The sequence below is a fragment of the Tupaia chinensis genome, unplaced genomic scaffold (genome assembly GCF_000334495.1).
Source record: "Tupaia chinensis unplaced genomic scaffold, TupChi_1.0 Scaffold000248_1, whole genome shotgun sequence".
Classification (NCBI taxonomy): domain Eukaryota; kingdom Metazoa; phylum Chordata; class Mammalia; order Scandentia; family Tupaiidae; genus Tupaia; species Tupaia belangeri.
In genome coordinates this window covers 1,691,540-1,704,606 of record NW_006159726.1, presented here as the reverse complement: position 1 = coordinate 1,704,606, position 13,067 = coordinate 1,691,540, and the positions used below count along the sequence as shown (strand labels likewise).

The following is a 13,067-nucleotide window of genomic DNA, read 5'->3' as shown; positions in this document are numbered from 1 at the left end:
AGCCCATCATGAGCTGCTATACCTTTCCCCTTTTCTGAGTAGCTCAATTTCATCAATTTCAACATCAAGTAGTCTATCCAAGTGCCTCAGCCTAACATTATTAAGGCTGCACAGGAAGTTCCATATTCCATTAACAATCATGTAAGAAATTTAAAAAGCAGATGCCTTCAATAGACTGATTCAAGCAGCAGGATCTCACAATATGGCAAGTAGCATATTTGATACTCTTAGGGTTCAGATTAAGAAATGAATGCAGGTTCACTGATAAAACAAGGCACAAATATATATTCACATGAACCATATTGCACTTAAGGATAGTAATTTAAATAGGTAATGGCAATATCCTAATGCCCAAAGTGCCACCTTCCATGAGAGAGGAGACAAGTTTCTGAACTACATTCTCTGGCATGTAGTAGGAAATAGAATGTCAGAGTTCTTGTCAGTAATTTCAGAAAGAGATGAAACCATCTGAGATGCTTTTTAAAGAGTAAAACAGAAAATTTTCATGTGGCCAAAGACATACAAGTAGCAATAGTGTAGAAGTATTTAGTTTGGGGAAAGCTTCTTAGTTATAAGATCTTTCTTATTGTTTATTATTATGTAGTTCTTCACTGAACATGACCACAAGATTAACTTGGCACCTTTGTCCAGATTATAAAACTGGGGGCCAGCAGGTGGCGCAGTGGTTAAGGTGCTGGACTCCCACATGGCCATTTGTGGTTCAAGTTCTGGACTCAGCAGCTTCAGACTCAAACCAGGTTCGTGTAATTGCATACCCAAAATCCTGAAAGGAGAATGGAGGAGAAGGGCTTGCAGTATGGCCATCTCCTCGTGGAGGTTGATTTCTTACTTTCTTTCTCTCCATGTCTCTCTGTCTCTCTGATGAGCACACCCTATAGCAAAAAATCTCTTTAAAAAACATAATAATAAAATGATTGCAAAACCTTGGTTTCATCACATCATTAGTGTTTCATTTTGTCTCAATGAGAATTAGAGAGTAAATGAGCATATAAAACAGACACAAATGCATATAATATTTTTAAATGCACTGCTATTTCCCATTTCCTCCAGCAGAGGTCAGAAAATAACAATGTAAGAATATGAAAATCTATAAATCAAGACAATATTTTAGAGCAATTTTCTCAGGATAGGATTATAGAGGGTTTTTTTTTCATTGTTTTTCTTTTTCCATATTTTGTAATTATAATTGACAGTAAACATGCTTTATTTTTGTAATAATTAGAAAACAATTGCATTTTTAAATTTTATAGAGTAGTGTTGGCATATGTATTTCACCCAGAGATATTGCTTAATTACTTGTATTTTCTTATCTGCACATGGCTTATTGAAAATAGTCTAAGGCAGCAATATATTTGGCCATCACTGAGAAATTACTTGTGTAACATTGTTTCTGCAATGGATGACTGTGAGCAATCTCTCTCAAACAAGGGTCTAAATGTCATTTGTTAAGATTATGAAGGGGACAGGAACCAGCAGTTAGTGTAATGGCTATGTCGCTGGACTCCCACGTAGTTGACCGTGGTTCGCGTCCCGGACCCGGTGGCTTAAAACTCATGCCGGGCGCGTGTGCATGCGTGCCCAGGATCCCGAGAGGAGAATGGAGGAGAAGGGATTGCAGCGTGACCATCCCCCCTGGGAGGTGATTTTTCACTTTCTGTCTCTGTCTCTCTCTGTCTGTCTGGCAAGCGCACGCGCCCTGTAGCATAAACCTCTCCAAAAATAATAATAATAATAATAATAATAATAATAATAATAATAATAATAATAATAATAATAATAATAATAATAATAATAATAATAATAATAATAATAATAATAATAATAATAATAATAATAATAATAATAATAATAATAATAATAATAATAATAATAAAGATTATGAAGGGGAGGGAGCAACAGATGGCGGAATGGCTATGTCGCTAGACTCCCATGTAGTTGATCATGGTTCGAGTCCCAGACCTGGTGGCTTAAACTCATGCCAGGTGCGTGTGCATGCATGCCCAAGATCCCAAGAGGAGGATGGAGGAGAAGGGGCTGCAATGTGGCCATCCCTGCCGGAGGCTGATTTCTCGCTTTCTTTCTGTCTCTCTGTCTTTCTGTCTTTCTGGCAAACACACGCACCCTATAGCAAAATTCTCTCAAAAAAAAAATTATGAAGGGGATAAAAAAAGCAAGCATCCTGGACATAGCTCTGAACTGACAAAAATTCCTGCACACGCATAGACAGAAAGGTGAATATAATCTCTTTTTTTCTGGCAAAATCTAGGAGATTCTAGTGTTCTGAGAAGGCAATCTCTGCATGTCTTAGGGATAGAATAAAGAAGGACTAAGAAATCAGTCAACATAGCCTACATTTAAAAAAGCAAAGAAACCAACAGAAGCTGTTTACCAAGAACTGCTGATTGATGTTCAACAAATCACACTCTCACCATGCTACATTTTCATTTCTAACTCATGGGTCTCATTTTCTACTAGAGGCATATAGAAGCAAAGGTTTATAAAACAAAATCTGAAGATCAATCAGAACACTAATTTATAACTTAAAACTTTTACCCACATTATGCCAAATTAAATAGATACTTAGTTATTGATTTATTAAGTTTCTCATAATATATGGTCTTTTATCTGTCCTTCTTGATATTATCACCCACAAATAATATAAAAATATCAAATCTGATAATATCAAAGTCATCATGTAAATAATAATTGCTAGAGGTTTCTTCTGTCTTTTCCTACCAGTGAGAGATATGTCTTGATACTGCTTACTTCCACCTATAGGGCATGTAAGGAAGTAGGAGGAAACACTGAAATTCAAAACATCTGCTACTTCTGTCAGTTCTTCTGTGGGACTCTGAGATGGGGCTCATAGTAGGTGACTCTGCTGGGCAGTAAATATCAGTAACTTTTTTTTTAATTGCCAGAAAGTACATGCACTTGTGTGTAAGAGAAAGACACACACAAATAGGCAGAATCCCCCTATGTGGCATGATTCCACTGAAATTCTTTTTTTCCTCAGTTTCTCCATGTCAGGATTTAGGGCACACATGCACATGTATCCTGAATTTTTTTTTCCAAGCTGCCAGGACTAGGATTTGAACCATGGTCAGCCATGTGATATCCAGTTCCCTATGCACAGCATTTAATCACGTGAAGAGGGTGTGAAATCCAATAACGTGGTGGGAGATTGGAAACCAAAGGGAAATGTAACCAGTGAGAAATCTCCAAAGGTACTTTGGTCTAAGGGGGTATTAAAATGTCAAGTTTTCAGTTCTAAGCTGTTTGTGTTTCTGCAATTTAAAAGCCTTCTGTTGTTCCAAACTCTAGTCATGTCTGCTGCACACAAATGCTTGGGGTGGTCTGGGGAAAATCAAGACCAAAAGATGAGTTTGAACTGAGGTTGGCATAGAGCAAAGAAAGGGAACAAAAGAGTCATGAGCCATGAGATGTGAGTGAGCATAAGGGCTGTGAAAGCAAGAATCATCAACCACAGATGATCATAGGAATGAAAGACCCAGTAAATTCACAGAAATCTTGGGGAGATCAGTGGAGCTTTCTCACAAAAGATGGGATTTGAGATTTGAGCCACTTTTATGTCTCCAAAGAGTAATGTTAGCTGATATATAGGACACAATGATAAAAATTCAAAACAGTCCTTCAGATATATTGCAAATAGTCTTTACAAAGTAAGTCTAGGACAGCATTTGTGAAATTTTACAGAGGTTTTCGTATAACATTAAAAGTCCCAGGTATTTTAAGAGATATTTAACAAATAAAATCATAAATGCTTTTTCTCTATTTGTTTTGTTAAATATTTTACCAAATGGGCATTATTACTTTGTCTATAGTAGGTTTATCCTCAGTAGCTTTATAATATCTACCTAATTTCCCTTAGATAAAAGTAAAAACATTCTTAGAGTGTCTAAAATAAACTTATAATTCACATACATCACCCAGAAATACAGAAGATTGTCTGAGAGAATGATCTGGAGCTCACACAGGAAAATACCCATAGAGAAACGTTTAAATCCTTCAAAGTTTGACCCTAACTTACCTTTACATGGTGGATCAGACGCTCAACTTCATTTACTTTATAGGTCTCCAATCCCAGCTCCTTGGCTAATCTTAAGATTCGATTTTGAGTTGGTCCAACATAGGATCCTCCAAGGTCCACATATTTAACCTTTTGGTTCTGTTTTCCCATAGTAAAGAAAATAAAAGCAAATATTTGTGAAAATATTGCTAAAGTTAGAAAAGACAGTCCTGAAATAAGAAAAATGACATTTCACAGGTGCTATGGTTTGAATGCCTCCTCCACCCCACCACCCACCCCCACCAATTCATTTGTTGGGATTTGGTTGTGATAAAATGAAGAGGGTGAAAACATAATCTGACCATGGTGTGGAAGATGAAGCCTTTGGGAGAAGATTAGGATTATGGGTTTTATAAAGTGAGGAAATGAGATCAAAACAGAGACACATGGACAAAGATGCATGCTCTTTTGCTTTCCTCCATGTTATGAGGCACCAGGTATGACCCCTGGACCTTCAGACTCTGAACTCTGACGTGAATAAACCTTTATTCTCTTAAATTGCCCACACTCAGGTATTTTCTGTTATTAACAACAGAATGGACTATGACAACAAGCTATAGAAACATCTTCAGGTATATCCATGGAAAAATGGATTCTGTTCTCAACTCTACTTCATTCACACAACTTAATAGGTATCAAATCAATCTTCCGTTTAAAGCAAAATGGACTCAATGCTGAATAAGCAAGAGGCTTTTCAACTCATCATTCACAATATAACAGGATATGGTTTGATCTTTAGTGCCCTGAATTTGTAAGCTTTAAATTGTTGCTGAATCTCTGTACTCGTTAGACTAATTTTCTCTGTGTTCTCTAATAATCTCTGTGTTCATTAGACTAATTTTGAGAGACCAAATGCTAAGAAGAAACAAAAAAGGCGAGAAAGGACATTTTACTTTTTATACGGTTTGCTAATCCAGACATCTGAAAGCACTAACAGATGTTCGGTCATCACATGAACCGTGAAACTGCTTTTATGTTTAAGGGTATTTTTGTTCCATATTTTGAATCAACTTCATTTGAATCAACTTTGAATAAGAAATAAATAGAATACCTCTCTATCTCTGAATATATCCGAGTAAAACCTGGTACTTTTCAGTCATGGACATCAGAAATCCTCTTCCTTTGTTTTTGATTTTTGATTATTTATTTTCTATTTCTCCATTCAGTCTCCCACACATCAAAATTAACATAATTTCCACAAGGTTAAAGATCTCTGTTTTATTCATTAATGTATTTCAAACACCTATAATAGTTGCTAATAAATTTTCTGAATAAATGAAGGGTGTTTCTTTTTTAATTAAGCAGTTAATAAAACTAAACCAACCTCTTGTATGTAAAGAGCACTCTTATTTTGTAGGGAATGTGAAGATTTCAAGAGCTGGAGGAGATAAGATGTACACAGTAAGAACCTGTAAACCACATGCAATAATTGTCCACATGTGCAACAGATAAGTGATTATTATCACACAAGAAAGGCAAGTTATCTATTTTTTTTTTTTGGAGAGATTTTCACTGTAGGGCGCGTGCGCTCGCCAGACAGACAGAGAGAGACATAGAGACAGAAAGCAAGAAATCATCCCCCAGGGGGGATGGTCACACCACAATCCCTTCTCCTCCATTCTCCTCTCGGGATCTTGGGCACGCACACACACGCGCCCGGCGTGAGTTTTAAGCCACCGGGCCAGGGACACAAACCACGGTCGACTACGTGGGAATCCAGCAACATAACCATTACGCTAACTGCTGGTTCCCGCAAGTTATCTTTTTTTGAGAGGAGGAGAGACAGAGAAAGGAAGGAGCAAGAGAAGGACAGGTATTTTTGACAGAGTTTCAAAGTTGTGATTTTTTGTCCCAGTCTGTCAGTTAATTAGACGTATAATGACATACCACCATGCCCAACCTATTTAGGTTGGTCTAGAATCAGCCTGGGCCTCCCACGTGGTCTGTTTCACACAGTGATGCCCTATCCTTTGCATCGCTGTGACTGGCCTAGCAAGTAGCTTTTGATTGGAATAAGAGAGGATGATATCCTGGACATATGTGAACTAGAATTTGGAAGATGGGCAAGGTCTTGCCATGTGACAATGGTAAAGAGAAATATTCAGGACATATAATGGCAAAAACTGGCTAGGAGACAGAAAGGGCTAGGATAAGTTAAGAGACCTGCATGAAATCACAAATAACTAGGGTATAGAGTATACTCAGGATCAATTACAGATAAACTTTTAGTCAGAAAGCTTCTGGTTCTCAAGACTGGGTGAGATGCCCTCTTTAGTTTCCTGTGGCACCATTCCAACAAGGCATCCATCCCCCATTGAAGCACTCCTCTTGATGGGTTGTAATTAGGCAAATACAACAGGCACTGTACACCAGAAATTATGAACCCCTTGGAGCAAGATCCTGCTTTGCTGATCACTTTGCTTGACATATAGTAGGTACTCAGTAGATATTGATTGAGAACAAATTCAATTGCTGGAGGAGAAGACTCACAGTAAACAATAAATACAAAATATCAGATATAACATCTATCTTTTCAAAAGATGAGCTGCAAGTTAGAATTTTCTATGACTTATCTATTAGAAAATGGAAATAGCCACTTAAATCTTGAATGTATGGAAGTAGGGCATTTCCTTGAAAAGAAAGTTGCTTTACTTGACTCTGTGTTGAACAGAATATCATTAATTTTATGTAAGAGTGTCAGAATTTAAACAATTAACTAGCAACTGAACTAAGAGTACTTATAAAATGATAAAAATTGATTTAAAAATTATAACAATAAGGTGGAAGAAAAATTAGGAAAATTAGGCATGTAAAAATTCAGTTTGTGTGAACAAAAGGAAAGGTATCTCATGTTTAGGGATTGGAAAAATTACTAATGTTAAAATGCTCATACTACCCAAAATAATCTGAAGATTTAACACAATCTCTATCAAAGTTCCAATGTCATTTTTCACACACACAAAAATTTTAAATCCTTAAATTCACATGGAACCACTAAAGACCATGAATGGCCAAAACAATCTTGAGCAAATAGAACAAAGCTGAAACATCATGCTACCCAATATTAAAATATATGGGAATTGTAATCAAAGATGTATGGTACTGAGACCAGCAATTAGCATAATGGCTATGTCGCTGGACTCCCTTGTAGTCGACTGTGGTTTGAGTCCCGAACCTGGTGACTTAAACTCACGCCGGGCGCATGTGTGTGCATGCCCAAGATCCCGAGAGGAGAATGGAGGAGAAGGGATTGCAGCATGTCCATCCCCCCGGGGGGTGATTTATCATTTTCTGTCTCTCTGTCTCTCTCTGTCATTCTGGTGAGTGCACATGTCCTATAGCAAAAACCTCTCAAAAAAAAAAAAAAAAAAGCTGTATGGTACTGACATAAAAATGGAGGCTCACCAACCAGTAGAAAAGATAAAAATCCCAGAAATAAAACCGTGCATTTATAGTCAATTATATTTAGCAAAGATGTAAAAAAAATACACAATAAAGAAAGGGCAGTCTATTAAAGAAATAGTGCTGGGAAAGCTGGTTATTTATGTGCAAAAGAATGAAATTAGACCTTTATCTTACATCATGTACAAAAATCAACTTAAAATGGATGAAAAACTAAAATGTAAAACCTGAAACTAAAACTACTGGGGAAAAAAAAGACATAAGGGGGAAGCTCTATAACATTGGTCCGGGCAAGAACCTTTTACATATCACTCTGAAAGCTCAGGCAACAAAAGCAAAAATAGACAAATTAGATTACATAAAACCAAAAAGCTTCTGGAAAAAAAGAAAGAAAGTAAAATCGCACAACAATTAGCAAAGTGAAGAGATAACCCACAGAATGAGAAAACATATTTGTAGACTATGCATATGATAAGGAGCTAGTATCCAACATATAAACTATAAGGAACTCAAACAAACTGATACTAAGAAAACAAATAGCCTTATTAAAAAATAGGCAAAGGTCAAAACAGACAGTTCTCAAAAACAGACATACAAATGACCAATGGGCACATGAAAAGAAAAATGCTCAGCATCATTAGAAAAATGCAAATTAATCCACTATAAGATATCATGTCTTACCTGTTAGAATGGCCTTTATCAAAAAGATAATGATAGCAAGCATTAAAAAGGGTGCAGAGCAAAGAAAAGGAATGTTGCTGGGAACGTAAATTAGTGCCGTCATTATGGAAAACAGTATGAAGGATCCTCAAAAATAATAAAACTAGGGAACCAGCAGTTAGCGTAATGGCTATGTCGCTGGACTTCCACGTAGTCGACCGCGGTTCGCGTCTCGGACCCGGTGGCTTAAATCTCACGCAGGGCGCGCGTGCGTGCGTGCCCAAGATCCCGAGAGGAGAATGGAGGAGAAGGGATTGCGGCGTGACCATCCCCCCTGGGGGGTGATTTCTCGCTTTCTGTCTCTATGTCTCTGTCTGTCTGGCGAGCGCACGCGCCCTATAGCGAAAACCTCCCCCCCCAAAATAAAAATAATAATAAAACTAGAACTACCATATGATCCCACAATTCCACTGCCTGGAATACAGTATATCTAAAGAAATTTAAATCAATATTCAGGAGGAATAGCTGTACTCTCATGTTCATTGCAGCATCATTTACAATAGACAAGATAAAGAATTAATTTAAGTATCCATCAACAGATGAATAAATATAGAAAATGTGCATATGTACACAATGGTGTATTATTCAGCCTTAAATAAGAATGAAATTTCGTCATTTGGGACAATATGGATGAATCTAGATGAAAGTACACTAAAATGAAATAAACCAGGTACCAAAAGACAAATATCACATGATCTCACTTATAAGTGAAGTCTAATGAATTAATCGAAGTAGAGGGTAGAATAATGGTTACCAGAGATTGGGAAGGGGTAAGGGGCTGGAAAAGGAAGCAAGGGAATGGGGAGTTATTGGTCAAAGGGTATTAAGTTGAGCTAGAGAGAAGGAATATGTTTTGAGATCTATTTTAAAATAGGGTAACTAGTTAATAATAAGAGTTTGTTGTATATATCAAAATAACTAAGAGAACATTTTAAATGTGCTATCAGAGAAAATGTCAAGTGAGGTGAATGATATGTTATTTACCTTGATTTAACCACTACACATTGAATACATGTATCAGAACATCACATTATATTCCATAAATGTAATAATACAATTATAATCTGTCAATTAATATAAATTTAAAGATAAACAGATGAAAAAAATTTTAAAAAGCTTAATTTGTTTGGTTGGGAAAATTGTGTTGGTATTAGAAAAGCCTCAAAGTCAGGGGTGGAAAGTACAAAGAATTGTGATATTTTTCTTTCTACATCATACACACACACACACACACACACACACACACCTATTTCCCTTTTCCTCAATCCTAACTCTATATGAGATGAAAAAGTAAAGGGGGGAGAGCAGAAGAAAATAGTTAAACGAAAGGCAAACTGGAGAGACTACAAAGAATGTTTCAGAGTAATTTTTACCCTCTCAGAAAGTGTCAAATGAAATGGAAGACTTTCAAAGAAAAACAAAAACAGCAACAAAACCCAAACTCAGTTTCAGCCCACTTTTTTCCACCCCATCCTTGACGTCTTACCCTCAAGGTGTACGTCCTGCCTCCCACGCGGTCCCGGGCTTCCAGAACAACCACATTCAAGCCACAGTCATGCAGAAGTTTTGCTGCTGCCATACCTGGGAGGAAATGAAATAAGACATCAGGATCAAATACTTCACAGGACTTCAAATTTATCCTGCTAACAGCCAATGAAAAAAGTTCATGTAGGTTCCCACACATGGTCTACTGTTACATTCAATTTACAAGTGGGTAGGGTTTCTCAACAGAGACCCAGAGTCCAAACCTGGAAACCCCAGTAATATTTCTAGAAAGAACAAAAAGGACTCCATATTTGGTAAACGTCTGAAATTAAAAAAAAAAAAAAAATCCTCAGTCATTAACCAAAGTTCTATCTTAAATTGCATGTCTGCCAACATAAATGAAAACACAAGGCAACATTCAAGAGAAATGCATGAAATTCAGCAGACAAGGGATCAGGTCTAGCCACTTCATTTCCTGGGTAAATCTGAAAAACCAGTAAACTGGGAAGAGTGTCTTCAAAACATGTGTAAGAACCTGGGATTTATGGTTAATATTCGACTTTTGGAAGCTGACACAAAGTTTCAAAACCAGGGACATAAAATTTGACCCTTTTTGTACCCTAATTTCCCAAAGTGATCCACCAGTGAAGAATGAAGTGATTCCATGAAGGCACCCATTGTATTACTAATTTAGCCAAAAAAAAAAAAAAACAAAAAACAAAAACAAAAAAACAACAACAACTTATTGAGAGTTCATTATATTCTTGCCACTCCATAGCTAGTTTTAGAAAAACAGTTTTACTTAGATAAATTTACATACAATAAATTTTACACATTTAGTGTAGAGTTCAGTAAGTGTTGACAAAGTACAAAGCTTGAATGGTGTTTGTGTATGTAATTTTTGGTACTAATATATCCTGGATATAGTTTTTGGTCTCAGGGTTCTTAAAAATCCTACATCTTTAAAACCACTCCTATAGAATTTAGCCAGAGTTTTATCAAACGAAAGCAAAGAAATGCGAAAGTGCTGTTATGTCTAACAAATAAATAAAACAGCTTCTATCGTGTCTTTCAAAAATTATAGTTCTCAGGACCAGCAGTTAGAGTAATGGCTATGTCACTGGACTCCCACGTAGAGAGTTTTTTATTTTTTATGTGTGTGTTGCTATTGTAAATGGAATTGTTTTCTTGATCTCTTTCTCAGCCTATTCGTTAGTGACCATTTTGTAAGTGTACCTCCAAATAATCAGTACAGTGACTTTCAAAAGTGCAAAGTAATGATAAATGTTGGAGATGGTGGATATTTTGTATTTCCTTGATTTGATGATCACACATTGTATATATGCTTTGAAAAACCACATCATACCCCACAACAATGTATAACTATTACACGTAACTTACAAATTACAGTAAAAAAATTATTAAAAATTATCGTTTAGTGACTTGTAGATATCTCTAGTGGAAAAAAAGATTTTTGCAAAAATGGCTGATACCTATATACTCATAATGCTCATGACAGTTGAGCCGCTGTTCTAAATGTTTTAATATATTAAACCAATGAACTCATACAATAACCCAATGAGATAAAGAACTACTGATAGTCCCATTTTATGAGACTGAGCAAACTGAAGCACAAAGAGGTGTCCAAGGTCACATAAGAAGGTGGCAGAGCTAGACAGCAGAGCTAGTTGGCTCCAATGTCTATGTTAGCAACCACTATACTACACTGCCTTCCATGAGGACTGATGGACATCCTCCTTGTTGATCAAACCTCCCAGTTTTTGCTACAGGGAGAAATTGCATTTCAAAAGATATCTGTCACTTTATTTGGATCAACATGTTTTGAAAACACACATATTTATTTTATAAGAATCCATAAAACACAAAATATGAGCCCACATTAGAAACCACAATGAAAAGCTAAGCCTTCAGTCACTGTCTATCAGAGATCTTAAAAGGAAAAAAAATTTTTTTAGAAAGGCTGATTTGACATTTCATTATTTAAGTTAATCCATCTTCCCATCCCTGTCCCTAGGGGCAAGGCCAATGCTTGCAGATAGTGGAATAATGGTCCCAAAGTCCACCACCCCCATGCAGTGCACACAAGCACATTGCACAACCCTGGGTTAGAAATACAGGCCTTGAATTTTTAACTCTGGTTTCCTAATTTTATCTCCATAAAGGGAAAAAAAACCCACTTCTGTTTAAATTCAGAATTACAGATAATTCAATGACATTTCTCTTATCAAACATCACTTCAACAAATGAAATAACATGTAACCATAGTAACAGCTGTTATCAGCAAGTTCAGATAAATTGATGGAGCATGCTGAGGCTTAAACAAAAGGTTTCAGAAGGAAATACATCACTCATACACTAGCATACACTGAAATATTTTATATTCAACAAAAGGTACTTTCTATTAGTGCAGTTACCAATTAAAATCTGATGCTAAGCATAAATAGGTATTAAAACAAATTAGGGGCTTATCAGACCACTGAATGGAGTTCTCTATGCTTATATGCCTTAAAAAACTATAAATAGACATATACAACAAACTGCTATTAACTATAGTTACTCTACTGTGCCTCTGTATTCTAGAACTCTTTCCTCTATTTTCTATTAGTGCAGTTACCAATTAAAATCTGATGCTAAGCATAAATAGGTATTAAAACAAATTAGGGGCTTATCAGACCACTGAATGGAGTTCTCTATGCTTATATGCCTTAAAAAACTATAAATAGACATATACAACAAACTGCTATTAACTATAGTTACTCTACTGTGCCTCTGTATTCTAGAACTCTTTCCTCTTATCTAATTGAAATTTCCTGTCTCTTAAGCAAATTTCCCTATCCTTCCCCCCACAGCACAAAGTAATGATAAAATTTGGACATCCTAGATGTATTCGTCATCCTGATCTGATCATTACACATTGTATGCATGCATCGAAAATAATACACTATCTCCCATAAATACATACAATAATTATATATCAATTAAAATTATGGAGCCAGCAGGTGGAGTGTTGGTTAAGGTGCTGGCTGAACTCTCACATGACCCGCCATGGTTCAAGTGCCAGACTTGGTGGCTTGAAAATCACACAGGACACATGTGGGTATGTGCCCAAAATCCCAGGAGAGATTGGAAGAAAAGGAACTGCAGTCTGATCATCCTCCTTGAGGGGTGATTTCTCACTTTCCTTCTCACTGTCTCTTTCCAGAGAATGCACGCATCTTCTGGCAAAAACCTTAAAACAAAAGAAAATTATAGAAAAAAATTTACAAATAGAAAATGACTATGTCGCTGAACTCCCATGTAGCCGACTGTGGTTCGAGTCCCGGACCCA

General features: G+C 36.5%; 1 protein-coding gene across 1 annotated transcript in view; it reads right to left on the bottom strand.

Annotated features, from left to right (window-relative positions):
* MAOB (monoamine oxidase B) overlaps nucleotides 1-13,067 on the bottom strand; it is a 148,702-nt gene that overhangs the window by 95,349 nt on the left and 40,286 nt on the right. The window contains exons 2-3 of the mRNA XM_006148865.2: nucleotides 9,720-9,814; nucleotides 4,073-4,210 (exon numbers count right to left, since the gene is read on the bottom strand). Coding sequence (XP_006148927.2) covers nucleotides 4,073-4,210; nucleotides 9,720-9,814 — 233 coding nt within the window. The remainder of the gene's footprint in view (nucleotides 1-4,072; nucleotides 4,211-9,719; nucleotides 9,815-13,067) is intronic.